Consider the following 26,506-nt stretch of genomic DNA (forward strand, 5'->3'; position numbering starts at 1 on the left):
CATAATGGCATATGATGGGCATCTGGCCTCCTGACTGTTTAGGTGAAGAAATTCTGGTAAGGTGGACAGGAGCCCAGTCCCTTTGTCCGTCACGGTCATGGGAGCGGGCGCTGACCAATTTGCAGTTTGGTTTCGTAATTAGACCGTTGGCGGGAAACATTATTTGCTCCGCATCAGTGCCCCTTTAAATACTACGCTGCTCACGTGACGAGGCGAGACATACCTTCAGCGGCTTTTCGAGTTTCTTCTCCCTCTCTATATAGGCTCCCTGGTACAAACCCAACCCAGGCCCCCTTGCATATTCTGACTTAAAATAGTTCATCTTATGTACGTTGCTAAAGAGAAAACGTTCGTTTAATCCAGGCAGAATTAAGTGACTATGATGTTCGACAGAAACATGTTTGAATGCCACAATTGATAACAATAGTATGCTTATCCCCGGTTACCACGACGCCTTTGGAAGGGACAGACTAACGAGAGGTGGAGGTGTTGCTATGTATATATGTTGTGAGAGAGAACCTGCATGTTGCACGTGCTGACAAGTTGTCTCCCCTTGGGTTAGAGGCGATCTGGGTCAAAGTTATGTGTACAAACAAGAGCTATTTGATTGGGAATTTTTACAGAGCTGACAAAAGTGAAAATTATTTGGAACTAGTCCTCCAATCAGTCGGTAATGGCATTGTCATGGGCATAGATACCCTTATTGCTGGGGACTTCAACATCAATATTCATAAGCAGATTAACAACCTGATTGACAATCTTCTTGATGTATATGATTTACGGCAAATTATCACAGAACCAACAAGGATCACTCAAACTTCTAGTACGTTAATTGATAATAATATTGAGGGAATGAATCGTGGCCTCAACAACGTGGACTGGGATACCATATTTAGATGTAATGATGTTGATAGTCTAACACAAAAACTTGTGGATATCTTGAAAAATATATGTGATGTACCAAGCAATATGGTAACCATAAGACCTCAGGATAATTCATGGATGAATAGTGCTTTAAGAAAAGTTATCAGAAAAAGAAATCCATAGCATAACAAAGCAAAGAACTGAAATTATGATACAAGTTATGTAATGACTTAGATGATAAGGTCCATCAAGAGAGCAATTCTAAATATTGGTGGGCTTTAGTGAAGAAGTATATAAAATATCAAACTGGACATTATAAGAAGTTTATTCCGCTTGTTCATAATGATCACTGGATCAATGATAGCAAAGATAAAGCAAACATATTTAATGAATAGTAGGTTAACCAATCACAAGTTGATTATCCTGATAAAGATACTCCCACTCTTGTATGTAATGTAGGAATTTCTCTCGAGTCTATTGTATTGACTACACAAGAAGTAAGAGATATCTATTATCAGTTGAAATTTCCAAAGCCAGTGGACCAGACAAAATAGGTAACAGATTTATCAAAATGATTGTTCCATCCCTCTTTATCCCTTTTATTAATCTATTCAATTTATCATTACAATATTGTACATTTCCAACAATGTGGAAGGAAGTTACTGTTATTCCTATCCATAAAAAGGTGGTGTTAATGAATGTAAAAGTTACAAACCAGTAGTTGAAATATGTGTTTTTAAACATGCGCTTAACTTTTTTCTAGATAATAAAGCACTGACCAATTTACAATCAGGATTCATATGCCTGGGGATGATACTGTATATCAACTGACATGCTTGTATGATTATCTAATACTTCATTAGATCTTGGCAAAGACGTTAGGGCAGTTTTCTGTGACATAAGCAAGGCATTTGACAAGGTGCGGCATAAGGGAGTCATAGCAAAATTAGAAGCTTATGGTCCTAAGGGTAAGTTACTTGACTGGTTTTCCAGTTATCTTGATAATAGGTTCCAGAGAGTAGCAATAGACAATTACAATTCAGATCTAAAGAAAGTCACTGCTGGTGTGCCACAAGGATCTGTCCTTGGTCATTACTGTTTTGGATTTACATAAATGATATTATTGAGGACATCAATGGTAACATCCATCTTTTCGCTGATGATACTTCAGTGTATGTTATTGTTGACAATCATGTTTTTACTGCCGCTTCCCTAAATGACGACTTATTGGGCTGAAATATGGCAGGTTAGTTTTAATCCAGGTGAGACTTTAACTGTTTTATTCAAACCCATAAGTACCGTTAATCAATCTCCCATTCCAAGACTTAAAATGCAATCAGATTGTAAATGGTACTCTCATATTGGCGAATTAGCTGTTAAGGTTTGTCTGTTGATCAATTGTTTTCGAAGTTTTAAATACAGCAAGAAAATCATTAGAGCGAATATACAAGTCATATATATTACCAACGTTCAATTACTGTTTCCACCTTTGGGATAACTGTACTAAAGAACAAGAAAAAATTGTTGAAAACCTACATTTAGATGCTCTGCAAAGGATTTCCAGGGCAGTTAGAGGAACAAGTCATGATTTAATTTATAAGGAAACAAACGCAACGCTTATTAGTTGACAGCAGATAGCAAACTATCATTAATTTACAAAATGGTTCATCGAATGATACCAGTTTATTTAACTGACCTATTACCTGAAAAAGTATCACAATTAAGTGACTATATATTAAGAAATAGTAATAACATTCAAACTATAAGATGTCGTAGTGATTTGTAGAACATTTCGTTATATACAATATGACAATGGAATGATCTGCCTGAAGAAAGTATGTATGAGACTGAAACTATAGGTCAGTTAAAAAATCTATTACAATCATCAAAAAATTGCTTAATTGTATTATATTTGATAAAAAGTTTGGTACAAATTCTACCAAATTATCCACTCAGGCCTCAAACTTGGGTGCAGTGATTTGAATGCGCACGTTTGAATAGCACATTTTAGTGGATCCATACTGCTCCTGTGGACACCCAAATGAGGATACTCTACATTACTTCTTTACTTCTCCTAATTATTCCAATGTCAGGCATCGCATGTATTGTTATGTTCAAGGAAATAATTTAAATTCTGTCTTAAATGGAAATCCATACAAAACTGAAGTTATTAACTCTTTTATACAAAAATCTGTCCATACCTCTAAAATAAAGACGCATAGGTTTGATAAATGATTAATGATCTTCAATACACAGGCTGTTTGCTTCCCTATCATGCTGCGTATCATTTAATATTTGTTGTATTCATTTATTAGTGTAAAGGAGAGACCCACACACACATGCACACATTGTTAAAAAAAACCAAGTGCCTTCAGAGAATATTAGTACAGAATACATATGCTTTGCCCCTGATTTCTGACTACACTATGGTCATCCATCTTCAGTTGTAGGGCCATCTGTGGCCTGTTCTTGTAAACCATTGTCCAAATAGCGCTATTAATTTTAATTTTCTGTACTAGGTTTAATTGTAATTGTCATAATTATTCTAGTTGTTTTACTCTTCTTGATGACACGTTTTCATAATATACACATATTCCATTTCAATGCCAAACATGCTTTTGTCTTGATATGGCTGAAATATTGCCCATGTGACATTAAATATTCTCTCACTCACTCACTCACTCTGACTACACAACCTCTGCAGGTTACATCATAAACAGTGTCAGATTGACCTCTATATAAGGTGAGAAACTTCAAATATTGTGAGACTGTTAACAATACCATATATACCACTTCCACAAAAATTGGGGAAGCATGATACCTTCCTCTAAATTCTTCAAATCAGAAAAACTCACTCCTTTCTCATGTCACTGTTTCATATGTGTGTTCTGGAATGTTGGCTCAGTTAAAAATTCACTTTATGAAAATGCTTTTACTGTCTCGTCACAATGAACAAAAAAGATCAAATATGATATCCAAAAGTTTCCTCTGTGTCAATGACGTTTATTTCCATGCCATGAAGGTCAATGTTCAGTGACAGGGATGGATCAACAAGATGTTTAATACAAAAGAAAATACTTAGATACATCTTTGATCATTTAAATGATGCTTAGAAGCATGAAGTACTTACATTTTAAGATTGTAATGGACAGAGTAGATATTCATTTTGATCTTTGATCGTTAAAACAATGTTTTCAAAGGCACAAGTTGCAATCATCAAAGTGTTGTGCATTTATGTGAAAAACATACATTTTATGCTTAAAACAGACAGATTAGATATTCAAACTGAATGAAAAAGATTTAATACACATTCCAGACCTACGCTGTGTACAAGAGTTCTTTTTTTCAAAATAGGACTATTTTCAAGAGGACATTTTTCTTGGCAAATATAGGAATTTGGGGAAAAAGAAATATAACACTTATACGTAAAATAACAGTAATAATAACTCTAGCAATCTACAAATTGGTTCATATTTTCAATTCCTTTACCAACCCACCAGCAGAATGTATCACTTTACTTGAAAAAATGTTTTCTAAATTTGTTTGGAGTGACAAGAATGATAAAATAATGAGGAATGTAATCAAAAACAGCTGTGAAGAAGGAGGTTTGTGAATGATTGATATGAAAAACATTTATAGACGCTTTGAACAGATCTACTTTACATCAGTATTTCAAAAGATGTGATAAGGATAATTCATGCAATATATCTTATATATATCAAAGACATATTTAATTTAGGAGCAAATTCAAAAATTTTCATTAAGATTTCAAACCTTTTTCAGCCTGATGTGCTAAAAACAATTTCACAAAAAACATTATATTGAAACATCAATGAAATTCCATCCCAACCATTGTTTTTTTAGCACAATTTCAAAAATTCACTAAACTATATAAAGAACTACTCAAATAATAGAATCATAAACTTTTGGGATATTTGTGATGAAACTGGATTATTTGCATCAGAATCTTTAAAAGAAAGATATGGTGTCAAAGGTACCTTTTTAGATCATAGATATTTACTACATATATCACCTGACTCTCAGTAAAATACTCTTAACCATTGTCATTTAATACCAGTCAGGGATCTGAATAATAATCAAAGCCAGATATATCTTGTAAAAAGATCTAAAGGATGCATGATTTATGATAAACTTATTTCCAATGGTTACATGCAAATATTTGTAATTAGTGGCAGTTTGATTCCCTGAAACAGACTTTGACTGGAAAAATATATTTGCAGTTTTTTCATTATAGATTTCTACAAGGTGCTATTCATACAAAAAGAGAATTGCTTAAAATCTATCACATCATCACTGCAGGACAAAAGACACATTTGCAAATACAGTATTAAGAATATGCATCCAAACAGAACTTCATATATACAGAAAACCATAAATGCAAAGAAAAGATTAGAATGCTTCAATCATAAATAGCTCAACATTGTCTTAATTAAATATAAATGATCTAGAGGTATTTCGAGACTCAAACACATTTTAGAAAACAACTAGAGAGACAGGTGTATTTCACAACCAACACCAACCGAGTAAACAATAAATCAGTAATGGAAGTATGTAAAGTAATGTTTCTCTTGATACAGTAAGCAAAAACAAAATGTTGGATTATAAGATATAATTTGATAAAAAAATATGCTGAATAAACATGAACAATTTTTCAAACACAATAAACTTGTGGCAGTCTCTAGAGTAAAATGTATTTTAGGTACAATCAAATACATATAGTGCACTATACCCTAGCCTGTTATAGCAGCTCTGATATCATCTTCATTTAGCCGGTATATAAGCCATCCTTCTTTCTTGCTCAAGTTCACAGCTCCAAGCTTCTCATAGAAGGCAACTGCTGTTGTATTCCAATCTAAAACAACCCACTGCATGCGCTTGCATCCTTTTTCCAAAGCAATCTGAAAGTTGAGAGATATTTTATCAAATTCATGTGTACTGACTTTATATTTTGGACTTTATAACTTGAATGATCCTAATGAACATTGTAGACATACAGCGTGAAAATGCATTACAGTGTCACTCAGTCTGAGGATTGTAAAAAAAATCCCTCCGAAGAAATGTATTTCAGAACAGTGTGACTTTTCAATATACGACAAAGGTAACAGCCCTGTAAAATGCTGACAGGCATGCAACTACACTCTTCCATGATTTATTTTGGTAACCACAACTGTGTATAGACTGAATTCTTACATTGAGGTATACAGTATAGTAAGAATAGAATGATAGAAACATTTCCATATTGATGACATTGCTTCAGGTTAAGAAAACAATACCACTTTGAAAGAGATTCCTACACATATTGCCAGCTAACAGTACCCGTGAAGATCAAGTTGTCAGCAAACCCATTCTTGTCGTAAGAGGTGACTAACAGAATTGGGTGGTCAGTTTCACAGATTTTGTTGACCACATGCCATTGTACCCATACTATTGTAGATCAGGATGATGGTTTGGTCCAGACTCAATTATTCTCAGACAGCCACAATACAACTGCAATACTGCTGAGTGTTGCGTTACACAACAAACAAACAGACAAACAAATGAAAATCTAACAACAATTCTGTCTTAATGATTTTAGTTTAAAACATGATTGTTAGTAGCTCTTACAAACATTTCATACAAAATCAGGTGTGTTGGGTCCATAAACAAAAGATTACCTAACAAATAACCATTCCATGGACACTGACATAAATCAAACTTCACAAATTCAATGCCTCACCCTAAAAATTAGATGCTAAGTGACCTGAAGAAAGTAACCTCTCCTGACTAATTTTCCACTTGCTCTGATTTTTTCACATGATCATGATGCTGTAAATATGAAAGAATAAATGAACATGGTATTTGATGTTAATGTTTAGTAAACATAATACTGAGAAGTGATAAATAGCAAAGAAAGATAACTCTACTTTATGATCATTGTGAAATTTAATAGCTACTTTTTGAACAGGTATGAAATGTATTCCAAGTTTATTTGCAAACTGAACCCATAAGCAGAAATCACTACAAAAATGACTTGGCTTCCAGAAACCTGGAAACCATCCGTAATGTGGGTAATTGCGGAATCCAGTTGGTTTCCATTCCCTGAAACTCACTAACTGAGTTTCCAACTAGATTCCATTTTGGAAATGTGATTTTGGTATTTCTGTAAATGGAAACCAAAATGAAACTAAGTTCGGGGGTTTCTTGTTGGTTTCCATATCTGGAATTTGCAACTCTCAGATCTCACTAAATGGAAACCAAAATGAATCTAAGTTCGGGGGTTTCTTGTTGGTTTCCATACCTGGAATTTGCAACTCTCAGATCTCACTAAATGGAAACCAACATAAAAGTAGAAAATGTAGTTTCATGTTGGTTTCCATTGCGCTGTTGTGAACTAAGTAACATAAAATGTGTAATTGTTTACCATCCTGACATCCAGTTGGTATCCATTCAGTAAAACTGGGTGACCTAGTTTCCAAATAGAATCCATGATGGATACTCTAAGCTCCGGTGATGGAAACTGACACGAAGCTATGGTCATGTGTTGGTTTCCATTCCTGACTGAAACTTAGCTTTAACGAGGTGTTATAATTCAATCTGAATGTGCCTGGGGAAGGAATAGTAGATTCGTATCATTTCTTAGATGAACAAGACAACAAAAGTAAATTGTTGACGCATCATTCTGTGGATATCACAATATTAAATGTGGCTTCAAACTGATGATACAAGAACAAACTATACACTTTTTCCCTCACATTCTTGTTTAATCGTAACGTAATGAAACATCATATTCCAACTACCATGCACACAAACTTCACAATAACCGTACTAAACATGCAAATGGTGAAAGGACGAATGGCTATAAATGGCCTTTGCCCGGCTATGTGCGCGAGGCACACTTAGTTCCGTTTCTCTAGATTGGGATGAATGGGGCAAGTCCAGGTTTCGGTTGTCTGCTTTGTCAAATTGAGGATCAGACGCTTTCTTTATCTGAAAAGAAATAATAAAACAGTGATATCTATATACAAGAATAAAAAGTGAGTTGACTCTGCATAGAAACATTGCTCAAACTTTTATTATATATTAATTATAACTTATTGGATCATTGAGTTGTGTACGGGCTTGTATTCCTTTCAGTAAATATATTGTATAAAAATAAATACAATTAAAGCCACTTTAGCAATAGCAATAGTTCAGATATATATTAATAATTAAAAGGTAAATGATGCAATATATAAAAAAAAACAGGCTATAGACTGTTCCCAACTCCTGGGAATGTGAAAGAGTATAAGCATTTAGGAAGATTAGTATAAGTCATTAAAACAATTGTCAGTCCGGTACTTACATGATAACATTTATGCAGAATATACGTGTATTATACAATAAACTGAGGCAGTGCGTAAAGTTTAGCGTTAAAAGCATTTATAGTTTTTAGACACTGAGTTCAAATACTTGACAACTAATCAGTGTCAGGTCATTAGTGTGTCGGGGTTCGTGTGTCGGCTTCACTGGGGCAGTCCCCACTTGACAGCCTCCTATTATCAAAATTAGCTAGCTGTAAAAACAATAGAACTTACCTGAGTCAGGTGTTGACAGACAAAACCGGAAGTAATGAACCGGTAATCCATGGGCACGCGAACTCGTGACATTTCATAAAAGCAACAGTTTGTACTGAAGTGGTCGTTTTCAGTCTTTGTCTTAAAATCACATCCAAATTGGGTCAGAGAAGGATTTCGTGCCTGCCAATCGAAAAAGGATCAGGTATTTCTTATTACCAACAATGCCCCTACGCACAGTTCCCGCCATTTTGTCACTTGATCCCAAGTTGTTTTGAGACGACTATTTTGAAAGCAGTTCTCACCCGGTATGTCCAGTAACGACGACAAGGAAGTCAACACAGTGCAGTATTCCTACGTTTGCCCGTGTTATCTGATTCAAGAGACTGGCAATGAGATTTGCAGTAGAAGCTTTGGAGATTCGGATACGTGAAAAATTGAGAACAGCAGCAGTCGTTGATCGCAGCGGGAGAAAAGGAACATTCCACGATCTGGTCAGGTACAGTGTTATTTTCTTGAAATAAGCAATAGCACATGTTCTTCGTAATGTTTAACGTAAATAAGTACCTACTACAATACATATGAAATTTTAGACTTGATGGACCTCGGTAAACAATGCGTGTCGAATTCTTAGCAAGAGAAATGTATGGCTTCCTTCACTCAGCACTCGGTTAATTCAAGAACTCGATATTACTGTGATTTGGATCAGCTCACACATGATTAAAATGGTTCAATGTGTTAATGAATGAAAAATTATCTTTCCAAGAAAAAAATAAATCACAAAAATATCTCTAGTATATTATTGCTAATGTGCTTGTTACGACTCAAACTAACTTCAAACGTATTTATAAATACGAATATTTATTTAAGAAATCCTTTTCATATTGCTTTTGATATTTGCACGTTTGAAAACAATGTAGTCGGGGATAGTGTGTCATTTTGCATTTATAGGTTAGAGATTCTCTGACCAGATTTGGTGCATTGTTTGAGTGAAATTTCAAAATTGCAATTTCACAATGTTTTCAAACTAATATTGAATATTTTTATATTATTGATTTATGAGATAATTTATATTTGCCATCTGATGTAAGTAGTGGTATGCTTATCATATCAAGATTTAGCGAACTCTGAATGAAGAAATGTGGATTGTGTTAGTCCCACAGAAAAGGTTACGAAGAGTTTTTGATATAAAGAATATATGGGTATACAATGATGGATTGCCAACCCAAAATAGTATATGAATTTGCTGACCTGGATTCTTTTCATCTAGCATATTCTACACTTTGCAAATTGATATTTATTCTTTTTATTCGACACTTTACTGTTGTCAAGAGTGCAATATGACATGTTCCTGACTTTTTTTAATCGATGCATTTCTACGTTTCCAGCATAAAGGAGGGCAGTGTTGGAAAAACTGAAGAAGGCAGCCAGGGCCAACTCATTTTGACATACAAAAGGTATGTATAACCTGAACCGTCCAGTGAATAATGTACATACAACATAATCAAATAATGTAAATCCTAGGAATCAGTAAAAATCATGGCGCATGTCACTATTCTTGTAACCTCCAACTGGAAACATGTTTCACTTATAGTTATGCATCATGCACATGTCTCCTTTCAGAAGCTTTTTGATGGGTTTGGATGAACAAGATGGATCACTTAAGAAGGTGTGGGGAAAGTAGAGGCCCACGGCTTGTACGCAAGTTCAGAGTAAGTAAACGTATTCTAGTCATTTTACATCTTGCAGATTAAAAATTTTAAGGAAACCTTTAAAATATCAAGTTAATTTGGATTCTTTCTATGTACATTCAAGGAATTTCAAAATGAACAAAATGTTTGAAAAGTGCAATTTATCCTTTGAAATATACAGCTTAAAAAGTTTTAAATAACATATATTATGCTGCAGTGTATGCTTGTGACCCCATATTCATAGCTTGTCTGCCTGAATGACTCCACATTATTGGTTAAGAAAGCATGTCTTTTCACAATAACGGATAAATCGTAGTTCTATACTCATAATGTGCATTGTAAGTAACATTCAGGAAATAAATTATGGCTTTCAAAGGCGAATTTCTTCATGTCTCTGCACTCTGTCATGTATCAATAAGCTGTTCTGCGATTGAAACTTTTGATGTCAAATGCTCAGTTTATACTTTTTGATCTCTTCGCTTATCGGACATGGGGTTCAGTGTATTTCACCTCAAGCAATGTTTGACCGGTTTCTTTTCTCTAGCTATGGATATCGTAGACGAATGCTTGTTTGTACTGATAGTTTGTTTTCTAAATTTCAGAAGCTGGAAAGCAGGAAGGCTGTGAAACGATTGACTGGCCGGAGGAGAAGAAGCACGCAGTTTTTCCTCTCTTGGGGAAAGAGCTAACATTTTTCAAACTAGGAAGCCAGGTGATATGGGCTGGTCTACAGTGTGTTTAAGAAAAATATCCTGTACTCACTGCTAATTATTCCCTCGCTTTTGTTTCATTTACTAACTTGAATATTCCGAATATTATTTGTTTACAAACATATTGTTGAATATAAATAAACTTTTAATGAATTTGTGTTTTATTCTGTTGTTTGTCATCCTGATGCCTTTTACCATTATGCAATTGTATAAAATACCTGATTTACTACATGTGAGACATGAAACAACATCTTTTCCGGAGGACCGGGTAAAGGGCCAACACGAGCAAGTTTCAGTTCATGGAAACTAGGTATTAAACTAGGTTGGAAACTACAACACGGAAACCGGGTTGAAACCTACAGTAAACTCATACATGGAAACCAGGTTGAAACCTGCAATAAACTCATACATGGAAACCAGGTTGAAACCTGCAATAAACTCATACATGGAAACCAGGTTGAAACCTACAATAAACTCATACAAGGAAACCAGGTTGAAACCTACAATAAACTCATACATGGAAACCAGGTTGAAACCTACAATAAACTCATACATGGAAACCAGGTTGAAACCTGCAATAAACTCATACATGGAAACCAGGTTGAAACCTACAATAAACTCATACATGGAAACCAGGTTGAAACCTACAATAAACTCGTACACGGAAACCAACTGGATCCCGCTTGGAGGAGTGGGTAATGAAACGAACTGGAAACCATCCTGAAATGGTGCAGTTTCAGTTGCATGGAAACCACAATGAAACTATAGGAAACTCCCTGGAAACCAACTGGAAATGTTGGTTTCCATGACGTTTCTTCTCGGTTTCAGTGTTCCGGAAACCAGCTTATTTTTGCTGTGAATTATTTAGTATCCCACAGACAAGTAAGATACCATGACTTGACTGCCAGAAATGAAAACTGACTTGTCCCGGGTGTCAGGAGATGGGATTTATGAACCCCTGAGATGTATGAAATTCTACTACACATTACATTTTTTGTATATTTGACCCTGACAGTTACTGGGAAACATGAGTCCAAAACTGGGGAATCCCCTTGAGTTATCGCATTTTATTGCATTTTGCTTTGTAAAACCTTCCACCTTGCAAAGTCATAAGTGTTAGTGTCCAGGACCCGGTTGTATCAAACTTTAATGAAGCATTAACATGCCATTAAATGTTCATTAACTAATGTATCATTAAATTCTGTTGTACTAACATTTCAATGACGTTGTGTTGTCATTAGCAGCTTAAATAACTTATTGAAGGTTCTGGGGTATCATTAGTGTATCATTAATTTCTTGGAAAAGTGGATGCTGAGCCAGAATTTTGTTTGAGCAGCACTGGATCTACCTAAATACAGCTAGAAACTTACACATAAATGTTGAATATTAAATTGCCTATCCTATAGTGTAAACTCAAGTGCAAATACTTAGGCCGTTTGAAAAACAGACACTGCTATATGTTATCCTGCATTTTGTTACGTGTGATAATTAAAAACAGTATATTTCATCGTAACTGACAAAAGTACTTTGCTCTATGTTTTGAATTTGGCATCTTTACAGAAAGTGTTAATGAACAAAATACTGTCTGATGTCAGAACGACATAAGTATATAATAAATTAGTTTGTGTACTTATGTACAACATTATACACTCGATCTTAAAAATGATTCATATATGCTGAAACGGCATTTCTTCTATCATGTCCAAATGAGGACGGAGAGGTCATACTCCTATGTAGATAAAGGGGCATCACTCCGCTTTGCCTACTCAAGTCAGTGTAACCCATACGACTGGTGGAGAATTTGCTGTGGGTACGGACACTAACTTTTTATGGTGTTTGGTTCACTTAATAATTGAAAACAATGATAGTCAACAATCGTGCACCTGGCCAATGATTAAATACGCCATTGTTTTGTCAATAAAAGAACATAAACAAATTCAGTGAACAATACAATTCCTTTGTGTGCATATACATTTCATGAACTAATTAAATCATTTCAGATAGTTTTGTTAGTTTTACTTTGGGATGAAATTGATCTACTTGATCTATGTCGATAATCAAATTAGTTTCATGAAAATTTATCTCAACAATACACAAAATATGCATAAACAGTGAAAAAGTAATCAGCAGGACAGGGTGGTTGTGTTATATTATGCAACTGACTTTCACCTAAAAGAAATTGCCAATTATGTGCAACAATTTTGATGTTTGACGTCACTTGTTGACTGACTTCTCATAAAAATGGTGGCTTCGAATTCGTGGATAAGGGTACAAACACTTTGTGAATGAACATTTGTCCATAAATGTCTTGTGTAAGTAATCAGAAATGTTCTGACTATCTGCGTATGGTTATTTGGTTTTACTGTTTCAATTGAATAGACCAGAAATGTTGATAACTACCTATATCATTCTCCACGATTTTGTATCTGGCATGGCATCATGCTGCACAGAACTTTCACAGAACTGTGAATATATCTGTATTGCATCTGTTTTCAATATTCTAGTTCTTGCAATGACACTCTTTCTGTACTGAGCATGGAAAAATATTGAGCCCACACATGCTATGAATGGACGAACTGATGACTAAAACACTGAGAAAATGTTGCTCAGAATAAAATCTGATGTTTTCTTTGTTTACATTTCTAGCAAAGTGCTGTGTTATGAGCACAATATGTTTCATTTTCTTCGACCTAGTCACTCGGTATTAGTGACTAAGACCATTTGGAATTTGATTCTAAATTGTATGACGAATTCATCGATCCATTTGTTACCACTGAATATGAAATATACGTGATGTAATAGGTGTCTTAAATGACCGGCCTTACCAAAACTTTTTATTTGTAAACAAAACATTGTCCAATATTGCGAAAAGCTCACTTCGGCATTTGTGTTCGTGTATTTTCCCAAACATCCCAACTGATTCTAGTTTTATTGGGGACGTTTCAGAATCATTGAGATGTGTTTCTACACGGCTGTACAAATATTTGGTTTTGTTTTGCGGTTTAGCTGTAAAAATGCCATTTTTACAGACAACTGAGAGTAAAGCTTATACGTTTAATTCAGGGAATTGTGGGAAATATTTAGGGGAATCCCTGAATTTAATGAAAATATTAACAATAATACTGCATTGGATAAGGATGAACTAATGTGTTTGATACAAAGATTTTAATGATGCTATTAATTAATGATGCAGTAAGGATTTAATGTATCACAAGGGTTTAATGCTGGCACTAGTTAATTAAGCAAGGATATTGGTGCTTTAACTATAACAGTTTCGGGTGAAAGTGTGCTTTATTATACTATACATGGTGGCAAAAGTGAACTGTAGTTCATAATTATCTTGCACTTTGGATTTACTTTGTTCAAAAGATTGCCCGGGAATATGTTGCCTCACTGTTCATTGTTGCCTAACTGAAGCACATATTTTAAAGAACTGCAGATGTTATGAGCATATAGGTGATGTCTGCTATTTTAGCTGACCAGTGAGACATGTGAAACACCTGAAACATGCAGCTGAGAGACAAACATAGGTTATAAAATCCTGAAAGGTTTACATATATCTTAACACTATATGGTTAAATTTGTGAAAAATGTGCAAACAGATGACTACTAGTGCTGGCTTAGTTTATGAGATTACACACACTGCAATCTTGGCATAAAACTATGCCAAGCAGAGAAAAAAATACAGTGCAAATTGTAAATTATGACTTGTGATAATTTATTGTTGACCAAATTTGTTATAAGCTTCTTGTTAACAAGAAGTCTCTGATACAGTACTGTGTAATTTTATACTGTGCATAACGGTTGTGTCTCCTATGCATTGAGCTGCAACAATTGTCAGTTTGTGTCACTTCTGTACTACCTAGCCTATGTAGTGTTTCGATTAATAAATTGCTGTGACAAAAGGTATAAGAAATCCCCTTTCAACCAGCAAAACAGTCTTAAAAAAAGTAGGTATCTTCATTTTCTTTTCATTTACTATTAAAATATTTAGGAGATTTATCGGAGTTAATCATTGTTGATACGATATTATTGAATGTTTTGAGAGTGCATCACCATTTGCACTTACTTACAACCATAGTTATTTGGAATGTAGTTGCTTTTGAAAGATAACTTGTGTATGGCATGTTATTTGCATGTATATGATTTTCATTTAAAAATAAATGTCTAGAAACAAACACTAACAAATTTGTGATGCAAGATGAGTGTCAAAATGAATGTTCCAAGAGTAGTCTGTACAGTGAGTGTCTGAGATCACTTTAAAAAAGTCCAGCTGAAAAGCTTTATTTGTGAATAAATATTCAACACAGTCAAGCAAGACATGCTTGATCATGATTCTTTCATCACAAGGGATACAAAATGGAGGACCTTTAGCCTTCAATAAATATTCGTGTAACAATGTGTAAATAAATGTGATTTTAATGTATTAAACGTCATTATTTTAAATTTAGGTATAAAACTTTATCACTTCTAAACTGGTCTGTGTTAACTGTTTCATTAACTCACTGGAAAAAGAGAAAAATTTTATTTATGTGTCACATGTTATAAATATATAAAATATACATACATAATTTAAAATACTGATAAAATATAACATCAAGAGACACAAGACACTATAGAATGTATGGTAGTGCATGAAGTGAATAATCTATCATAGAATATAAGCACCAGTAGGAAGATTTAAAAAACAGGTTATAGTGGATAATGTATGGACAGTTCCATGATCACCAGTAAAGTGTTGTATATTTAGTTACAGGGCTACAATATGCGTTTACGTCTGTTAAACATGTTAGTAACCAATGAACTAGAGGTTTAATTAACTGAGAATTACTAAGTATGAATGCAGCCTGGTCAGTAGGTGACAAGAGAGAGAAAAAAATAGGATTAATAATTAGTACAGTTTCCCATAAGTCATATCGTAAGTTCGAATATAGCGGACAGCTAATAAAAAAGTGGACTTCGTCCCCAATCAAATTCTATCGTCTAGGAGTGTTTTGGGGTGTGTTAATCTACCGACCTCTATTTCCAGAGGTAGGGTGCCACAGTGTAATTTACTAAGGATACCACAGTGTGACCTAGGCAGAATTTAAGTGACATCTAGTTCGGCTGTTAATAATTTCTTAAACTTTCTCTAAGTACAGAGTTTACTCCCGTTAGGTTTCCCTCGGTTGTTCCAAAGTTCTTTATTCCAATTCTGACAATCTAAAGATCGTACCCGCTGTGAGACATAATAAGCTTCCATTTTAGTTATATTACACAGGTCCACCACAGGGAGGTCTAAATTGTTAAGAATAGTAACTACAATTTTATTCCATGATTTCTTGGTATTCTCGACTGTTCAGTGCAGCAGAGCTTACGCCAAAAACGTTTCAAGTTTTTGTTTAGAGAAAGGAGTCCATCCCATGTCTCCTCGGACTGCTAAATTTGGGGTCTTACTGCTGGCACCTAGGAAGAATCTACAGGCCTTATTTTGTACTGCATCTATACAACTGAATTGTTTTGTACCCCATGTGGCTGACCCATAGGATAAAATAGGCTGGACAAGATATTGTATAACGTATTGATGATGTTCTAAGCCAAACCACCACAAGATTTAAATTTACACGTGATAACACCAAGTGCACGACTTGCAGATTTAGTGATTTCTTTAGCAGTAAAGTTCCTATCAATATTTTCCTGTAACCAAACGCCAAGATATTTATGCACGCTTGCATTGTTAATGGTAATATCACCAATTTGGAATACAACTTGTGACCTACTGAAACAGCGGGGTTGGTAATGAACGACATTAGTTTTATTCTTTTTAATAGTTAAACGCCAACGTTAACACCAATTATCAACGCAGTCTAACATTCCCTGGACGGACAACTTGTCCACTGCTATCAAAGCAATATCATCAGCGTACAATAGTGTACTCAACATAACTCCATCAATGTTAACACTACAAACGGTAGTTTATTCGTACAGAATTATTGTAAACCAACTGAACAGCATAAACAAATTCTCTGCTGATTCCAAGTTATAACAGCTTATACCATAGACAATTTCTATCTACCTTATCAAACACTTTCATTGCATCGATGAAGCACACAAAAGTGGATTTCTTAGTTACCTTTCTGTTATTGATTACTGAATATAGGCCATAACTATGTTCCAATGTACTATGCTTGTATCGGAAGCCATTCTGTTCCTCAACCAGCACGTCATGTAGTTCTAACCACTTTGTAAGTCTAGTATTAAGAATATCTGAATACATTTTACATGGTACTGAAAGCAGTGATATACCACAGTAGCCCTGGTAAGCCAGTTACAGCTGTTATGAGTAGGTAATTTGTGGTGGTCAATCTCTGCATTGGCCTATTGTCAAGATTTCTATTGTTTGATAGATTTCACCTTCTTGTCATATTTAAAGCTTCGTACTGCCTTTCACCTGTGGCAGTCAACATTTTTCTCCTTGTGAGCACCATCAGAGCACAACATCAGCACATCACAGAGTAAGTTAAATTAGATCTTTCCATATCAAATCACAGTAGGGCTATTAGGATTTAGTATGTTAGATTACATGTTTTAAGGATTAGTGTTTCATCATTTCTAGCGAATATTAAGTGTTTGTCTGTAAACATATGCAGACTTAGTATTGTTATGTATTTTGTACCAGTACACTAGTATACTGGCATGCGTTTATTGAACAGTAAGGTATTTGTGTGTGTGTGTGTGTGTGTGTGGTAGGTATATGTATATATGTATTAACTATTATATGATTGACATGATACAGTAATGTGTATCATACATGTTTACTATAATGTTTAGGTCCTATATACATATTTTATGTGTGCATTAGAGTCAGTAATTTAACTATTTACGTGAACCCTAATGCTATTCATGATGTGTATCTATATATACTAGCAGCATACTTAGGCAGTATTTTGTTTGTTTAGGTTCACTGAGATGTACTAATTAGCTGCTGGCTTAGTCTGCCTGCGTCCTTGAGAGCAGGTGAGGTTTGTAAGATTGCCATTGTAAATATTTGTAATTATATAATTATCATATATCTGATCAGTTTACATGTCTGCTTAAATCTGCATGACTGGCAGTTATCAGATGTATCAACAGTACAGTGATAATCATACTGAATGTGTAACATGATATGTATTGCATATATGAAAGACATGTAATGATTTATGTATGTTTTATTATGCAGGGCATTTTGTTAGCTCGGTTATATGGACTGACAGCCAACTGGGGATCTCAATATCCCATGACACCAGTGCCGGAATAAATCCCTGAAAACCCTGACAGTTGTTCACCTTTCATCAACTATATAGGAACACCTCTGTTACATTCATGAGTAGTATGGCCAATGTGACATCGTCACATAATGACCTCTTTAAGTCTGGAATGACAACCCAAGTAGGTGTAACCAAAATAATGTTTTATTGCATGTAATTTATTAATGCCTACTTGGGGGTCCCCCTTATGCATCAGATCAAAGATGTAGATTCTCATGCTAGCTTTGTAATCAGAGTATGAAGTAAGAAGTGACATCACAGATTGTAGAGTGCTGCCTTGTCACCAAAATTGGCCATTGTATTCCCAGTGGTGGGGTCACCAACATTGGACGATGTAGCATTGGCCAGTAGCAAGATCTTTATATAAAATAATGTTTATAAGAAAGATTTTTAATACCCTGAAGGCATGAAAGAGAATTGGAAAAGATTATGTCTTGTTTATATTTACAGTGTTTATTAATATATCTAAGAGCTGTTAAAATGGTGTTAGCTTCTGCTGTAGAAAGGAACAATTACATGTATTCTTAGTAATCATTAGTAAAGTTACCTCTGGATTATGGCTGCCTTAACTCTGTGATTCCTACAGTCACATACAGAAAATAAAATGAAAAAATTTAAACCCTAAGTCACAGCTATCCTTGGTGATACGTTCAGTCCTTCAACGCAATGAATTACCTCCCCTTGACAAAACGTCATGCTATTGTTGTATGAAAAACTTCACAATTTTTCACAAAAAACATAAATTCTAGAGAATAAGGTGGGGAAGGTCGGGTGGGACATAAATCCCATAATTCAGAGGTAAGTTAAAAACAATTATTACCAATACATTGTTCCTAAGTTTTGTGAATTCATTCCCTGTGGATTATGGTTGCCTAAATCCCACATAAGGATGGTAGTCTGTCCCTTGACGTTTAATCCTCTAGATACCACTAACAACTATTCCTGACACATCCAGACATTCTAGGATAACTATGGCTTAGGAATAACCAACTCAATAAACTCGTAGAGATGTATTAAATGTAAACGAAGATAAACACCAAATCATTACGACAGTATATCCTGACTATATATGAACAATCAATAAATCGACCTGAAGCTTTATGAAGACCTGTCATTACCCTTTCACCTTTTATGAATGTCTGACATCATTTCTGGTATAAATCTGGCACTTGCTTCCGGTCTTTCTCAAATCATCCCGTCCTACTGATGTTACTTCTGGTTATGACATCACTTCTGGCCCACCTCTCACAGGTCTTTGAAATCACTTCCAATTGCCCAAAAGCTGATCTAGGATGTCACTTCTGGATCTGTGACTCTTTTGACTGTTATCAGACCCAAAATTGTTTAATAACAGAACGAAGGCCAGGGACTACTCCCCACATAACAGTGTTCATGAATAATGTCTGACCCTCTGACAAATGCGGCACATTTGCCAACGGTCAGACAGAAGCTCCCAACCTGCTGGCCCCAGTGTCTGACTGAATATATCACAATGACTTTGTCTGAAGTTGTTATTTGTGGCATGTGACATTTGTTCACTGTTTATAAATTTATGTTTATAATGTTTGTCATTATATAATGTTAATAATTTCAATGCCAATTCTGAGAAATGTTAAATCTAAACTATGTGTTTAATTTTGTTCTGTGGGTCCTGTGAATTTTCAGACAGACATCTGAAACTTACAGGACCCAATGTCCTGTTACTTTGAAAAACAATTCGTGAACACTGAGACGAGTAGTGAAATTGTGGTACACTTTATTATGCATTTGAGGGAGCAAGCGGAAAATTGTGAATATGGTGACGGTAATATGCAACAACAAAACGATGTTCATCGTGTGATATGTTGTGCAAGCAAAAGTTTGACTCATGAGGAAAAACCTGCATGGAGCCCATTTTGAAATTCTAACGGATCACAAACCACTGCAATTCACACATACTATCCGTTCAAGACCATGTCCTAGAATTGAAGCCTATGATTACAGAGTTAAGTACGTAATGAGAGAACAATATTGCTGACTGTCTTTCAAGACTACTAATGTCAAATCAACAAACTGAGATGAGAACTGAATCAAGCATGGCTGACGGGTATTGTTTTTGAAAGAACAAAAAGAATTATTTCAGGAGTTAATTTGCAGGAAATACAATGAAGTGTGTGTCGATACGTTTGTTTTCCCCCTGCAAACATGCCATTATTATGAATGATACCTTTCGAGTTTCAGCGATGGGCTGTCCATGTTTTTTTTCATGTCTGTGCTTTATGTGTTTTCTTCGCCCCTGCACCTCAAGGGACGCAACTCTTCTGCCCCCAGAGCAAAAGTGCATACCACATGAAAATATATATGCGCCTACATTTCCTAATGAGTGATTGAGTTTAGTTTTACGCCACACTCAGCAAAATTCCAGCTATATGGCAGTGGTCTGCAAATAATCGATTCTGGGCCAGAGAATCCAGTGATGAACAACATGAGCATCAATCTGCGCATTTGGGAACTGATGACATGTGTCAACCAAGTCAGCAAGTCTGACCACCCGATCCCGTTAGTCTTACGACAAGCATAGTTGCCATTTATAGCAAGCATGGGTTACTGTAGGCCTATTTTTCCACTGGACCTTCACGGCTCCGAAATTTCCTACATAACCCACCCCCCTGACTGAGTCCCATTTCAGAGTTCATGGTCTTAACACAATCTGAAAAATAAATCATGCATTACATGGTTTCTTTAGAGTCATTTTGTGCTGGGACATTTTCTTCAAGCACACATATCTTTGCTGCAGGACGAATGTATTCACCACTTTCTGATTTCACCTTCACAGTCCGCATCCTCCCATCATCACCTGGGAAGATAGCGCATACTCTTCCCAGCTCCCAGTTTCCAAGTGGTTGGTGGTCAACAACATTCAGCACACAAGATCTCCAACAGATAAGGCTCGGTTATCCTGACCCCATCTATGTCGAACAGTGAGTTCAGTGAGGTACTCTTTCAGCCATCTTCTGTATGTGTGATCTGCAATAACTTGAGCTTGTCTCCACTTCTTCCTGCTATTGATGTGCTGATCTGTGCACATAACAGGAGGGAGTTGGTTATCTTGCCTACCAAGAAGAAAATGATTTGGAGGTGATTGGGGTATAATCCTCAGGGTGTTGACTGACAAAGGTCTGCTGTTCAAAACAGCCTCTATTTCTACCAAAGCAGTCCGAAAGTCAGATTCAGAAACATAGGTTTTCCTCAGATTAGCTCTGACAGCTGTCTTTGTTGCGCAGACTAGCCCCTCCCATGCATCGCAGAAGCTTGTACTGTGTGGAGGGATGAAATGCCACTGGATCCCTTGTGGAGCAAGAAAATCAGGAATTTTATCTTGCTTGAACTCTGATAGGCATTAATTCACTATCTGCTCCCTTGAAATTAGACCCATTATCACTATACATGTGTTGAGGTGACCCCATCCGCCAATAAATCGTCACAGAAGCAGAATGAAGTCGTCTGTTTCCAGAAAATTAGCTACTTCTATGTGAACCGCTCGAGTAGACAAGCAAGTAAACAGACATCCCCACCTTTTGATGGAACCTCGCAGGAATTTCACGAACATGTTACAAAATAATCAACACCAGTATGAACAAATGTACCTGCTGAAGCACTGAGACGACATGTAGGTAAGTCGGCCATTCTAGGCACAGTGGGTATTACACATCGCTTTCTGCAGTCCAGACAGTTACTGATGGTTTGTTTAGCTATTCTCCTTGCACTGATTGGCCAGTATCGCTGACGGACAGTTGAGATCATATGCTCCGAGCCTCCATGTGCAGTATGAATGTGAGCATCATGCAGAATAAGCTTTGTGATAGGGTGACTGTAAGGTAACAATAGCTGGTAGTTAGTTTCTGGTGGGTTACAAGCCTTTTGCAATCGTCCACCTACTCTCAGATGTCGGCCATCGTAAAATGGAGATAAAGGCTGGAGTTTACTTTTTGCACTGAGTTCCATGCCCTGCAGAAAGCTGTATAATTCTGTCTGAAATGCATCCTTTTGTGACTCCTGTACCCAGCAAAGCTTTGCTTCATCATATTCTGAAGATAGAAGACATGAGTGTTTGATTGAGGTGAGCTTTAGGCATTTCACACTGGAGAGGAAGTTTGCGTATAGCGTGTAATATTCATGCTGTGCGTCGACATAGTCTGTGCCATGAAGAAAAGTTTACAGGGTTCAGCAGGCTTGATAATTCCAATTCCTTGAAAATACTCTTCCCACCTGTTACACATTGGTCAGTCACTGTATTTAACACATGTTGTCTCTTATTCTCAGGATCATAATCACTTAGTTCCCAGTCAGCAGAAGTCCACGATTCTGTCAACCATGAGCTTTCTTCTTGTTTCAAGAATGAGAAAAGTTTATGTGTTTTCCTGACAATCTATGTGTGCAGTGATCAGCAGGGTTTTCACCTGATGGCACATGTCGCCACTGCTCACTTTTAGTGACTTCAAGTATCTCTGAGATCCTGTTGCAGACAAATGGTTTAAATCTCCTTGCCTCATTGTTGATATATTGCATAACAGTGTTTGAATCAGTCCAAAATTTCACTCTTGCAACAGGCATAGTAAATTCATCTCTCAGTGCTAAATACCGCCGCACAGCTAACACTGCTCCCTGTAGTTCTAACTTCGGTATTGTAAGTGCAGGTTGTAAAGGAGCCACATAAGTTTTAGCTGCAACAAAGGAGCATGTGATGTTCTGAGATGGTGGTGCATATTGAAGGTAAGCCACAGCACCAAACCCATGTTCTGAAGCATCAATTTGTTCAATCAATCTAGTAAGATCTGGATGATGTCTTGGTATTTAAAAGAAGGTCAGTATGTGCAGGTCAGAGAGCCATTCTTTGAATGAAGATGCTAGGTAACTGGGCAGTGGGTCATCCCAATCCAACTTTGCCGCCAAAGTTCTTGAATTAGACACTTTGCTCTAAATGTGAAAGGAGACAGAAACCCACAAGGGTCAAAGATTGAACTAACAATGCTCACAATGCCTCGTTTAGAAAGTATGGCATTCGGGTTGGGATCAAATACAAAGGTGTCATTAGCAACATTCCATTTGAAACCAAGAGCTGGCTGAATGGGCATTTGATTTAAGTCCAAGTTTACACATCCAGAAGTCTGTTCACTATCTGCAATCATGTCAAGCACATCAACTTAATTGACATCCACTTGTGTAGATGGAAACCTCCCAGAGTCATGTGGACAGTCATTTTGAATACATCAGGTGGACCTGGCTTCCTAAAATCCTCTTTCCACAGGAACCTTAATGCATCTGAATTATTAGTTGGCACTTTCACCTGGTGAAATATTCCTTCTATATCAGCTGTGAGTCACACTGCAAACTGCCTGAATCGAATCAGCTCACCAAACAGATTATTCAGTTGGTCTGGCCCTGTCATCAAGTTATCATTCAGCGATGTGTCCATGTGTGTTGCAGCAGCATCAAACACTACCCTAACTTTCCCTAGTTTGTTGATATTTGTCACCTCATGATGAGGAATGTACTGTAATAGGTGCTCTCCTGGGAGCGTCCAGTGACAGCTGTGAATTACTGTTTTAACTGAGAGGGGAAGATGACAACAAATTGCTCTGGACTTTGCGTTGTGTAATGTTGTTGGATTGTATACATTTTGTTGTGTACCCCATCATATGTAATTAAGTTTCTGTTTTTTTTATTGGACTATAAACACATGGAAAACAACACCAAAATCTTGACAGAAGAAGAGTTTATTGAAACAAAAGAAAAACGTATCAAAACATCATTCATACTCAGTCACCCCTACCCTAACTTATTAACTTGTGTTCATCCTCCCGACCAAACCCCTTATAATTCTTATTCCTAATCTATCCCTTTTTAATCCCTAACTCCTATCCTATTTCATCCTACAATAATGTTCTCCCTTCCCAACCTAACAAGAAGACGCTGCACATATTTCCCAACCTACTCTCTATAATCTTAACCAAGTGTAATAGGCTTTTCTGCCCAGTGACAGCTGAAGTTGGCTATTCTCTGGTTTTGGATCTTGCGTTGTGTATTTTTTTTATGCAGTTATAATAACTTAGCCAACTTCAAGTAGGCTCTATGAATCAGGCCTCATTGCTGGTAAAACAGAACAAACAGACAAAGGAAACTCAATAATTTATTTATAACAAAATTCCTGAACCTATCCTTACCCACCAACCTAACCACCTAACCCAACTTATGCCTAACCACCTAACCTAACCTATACCTAACAACCTAAGCTGACCCCAAATCCTACCAATACATGGCTCTGATTTCAAAGCCTATGCCTAAAACAAATAAATATATAACTTCCTGTGGTAAACTAAGAAAAACCTATCTACTTGGTCTGGATCACCAGGACTCAAACAACTAAAATAAATGTCCTCACCTCTGGCGGACCAGTGGACAAAAGACAAGGAGTGCTATGTAGCTACTCCTTTTATAGGGCTAGAGACAGGCAGTGCATTGGCTGCACATGTAAAACAGACCACACTAACCTGCTGGGAACACAGTAATAGCCCATATTGAACTATATCTAACCCTAAACTACCACATTCCTCCCCCCTTAAACAAAGTTATTGACTAATAACTTTACTTCCAGCTAAACCAAAATACTTCCCAACTATAACCCCCAATACCAGCACAACAAAACAAATATTTCATTGAACACATGTACATAAAATGCGACAATCGCGTATCATGAGTGCGAACTTGAGGTCAGTCGCTGGGAGGGTCTGGAAGGCCCTCCATAATGGCATCTATTTCCATCTGAAGGTCCTCTGTGGGGATTTCTCTGAAAGGGAGGCTGTGACGTCTGGCGGCCTCTTCTTTCTTTAGGGACTCTCGTCCAGGGTCCAGCATCCGCACCAGTCGGGGAAGAAGGACGTCACCAGGATCGATGTAACGGAAATTCTCTACCTCCACTTTCTCAAGTACAACAGGTGGTTTGTACCCTCAAGCATGCTTCTTTGCTCTCTTCCAGTCTGTGAAGACATGTCCACATGATGGACATTTGGCATGGACTCGATTGGACCATATGTCGGTCAATCCAGCTGCAGTGATCTAACAATCTCCCAAAAGAACGGAAGTGTTGGGTTGAACACACTTCTACAGGACACACCATCCCCTCATCTGGCCATAGTGGCATTCACCCTCCAAAAACAACTCTAACTCTTCCTGCTCCTTTACCAATATCTCCATCTGAATATAAAAGTTATCAGCTTTCAAAACTGAAAGGTAAAATGAAGATTGTGAAATATAACACACTTAACTTCTTCTTTTTTCATATTTGGTAAAGCAGTTTTTCAGAGAAAGTCTGCACTTAAAGAATTTAACCAGTCTTATTCATGAGAAGATAACCTCAATAGATGAAATGAACAACAGGCCCCTGTATACCCCATTGTTGCCTCACACCCAAGTAATCAAACCATGCAGCACCCAACTACTGCCCCAAACCACTGATTCCCTTCGGCTGAGACAAACATATGGACACCAGGTGGGTCAATGTGCTACAAGTTGAACATTACAGTACTAAGATCCTCTTCCCCTAGAATAACACTTGTTACATCTGAACCAAGAACACATCACACTAGGTTAAGGTGAATACCTTATTCTGGGTTTTACTAGCCTCCCAAAACGAGTTCTAAGTGCTGGTGTTTGACTTATATCATCATTGTGAATATCAGCATCCATAGTTACAGTATCTACAAAGGTATCTTGGGCTGAATCAGAATCAGTTTCTGGCATATCACTTTCATGATGTGAGGGGTTTTCTACTTCCTGTAACCAACTGGGAGGAGCTGAGACTCCTTCATAGGCTTTTAAGTGATCAACGTGGACACTGACCACAGGACTCGCTTGAGACTTCTGTATCTGTAAAAAGAAATCTGACAGCCTATCAACAACTAAATAGGGACCGTCCCAACCTAATCCTAACTTTTTATTTGCCTTTGGTGGATACCACCTCCAGACAAATGTACCTATGTTAAAAGACCTGGTTTTCAACCCCTTGTCATAATTCTTCTTTTGTGCAATTGCAGCTTTACCTAGTTGCTCATTTGCATACTGGAAAATATCCTGCATTGTTTCTCTCACCCACTCCACATATTCTACTGGGCATGCAGGGGGTGAAATGGAACTGAGTGGTCAGTTCGCAAATCATCTGCAGATGTCCTGGAATTCTGTTGCAGTCTTTCCTCCATCTTTACTCATAACCCAAGTATACTATTCCTATTGGACGAAGAGATGGTGTAGATGTCAAGAAGATGGACTGAGCTCTTGAACCAACACCAGACTCAGCAAACCCATCATTGATACCACTATCAGACAAGGCCAGCAACTCTTCTTGATGTAAGGCATCCATATCA

The 26,506-nt window shown here is 36.6% G+C and overlaps 1 protein-coding gene across 4 annotated transcripts in view; it reads right to left on the reverse strand.

Moving 5' to 3' along the window:
* Nucleotides 1–1,171: 1,171 nt before the first annotated feature.
* LOC137281521 (thialysine N-epsilon-acetyltransferase-like) overlaps nucleotides 1,172–26,506 on the reverse strand; it is a 127,212-nt gene continuing 101,877 nt past the window's right edge. Inside the window, exon 5 of one of the 4 annotated variants that reach the window (XM_067812797.1) lies at nucleotides 1,172–5,783. In XM_067812797.1, coding sequence (XP_067668898.1) covers nucleotides 5,616–5,783 — 168 coding nt within the window. In that variant the 3' untranslated portion in view covers nucleotides 1,172–5,615. Of the gene's footprint in view, nucleotides 5,784–6,627; nucleotides 6,691–23,845; nucleotides 25,341–26,506 lie in introns of those variants that run through there. The other 3 variants (XM_067812799.1, XM_067812800.1, XM_067812798.1) reach the window with 3 other exon arrangements.

Source organism: Haliotis asinina, chromosome 4, assembly GCF_037392515.1.
Source record: "Haliotis asinina isolate JCU_RB_2024 chromosome 4, JCU_Hal_asi_v2, whole genome shotgun sequence".
NCBI lineage: Eukaryota > Metazoa > Mollusca > Gastropoda > Lepetellida > Haliotidae > Haliotis > Haliotis asinina.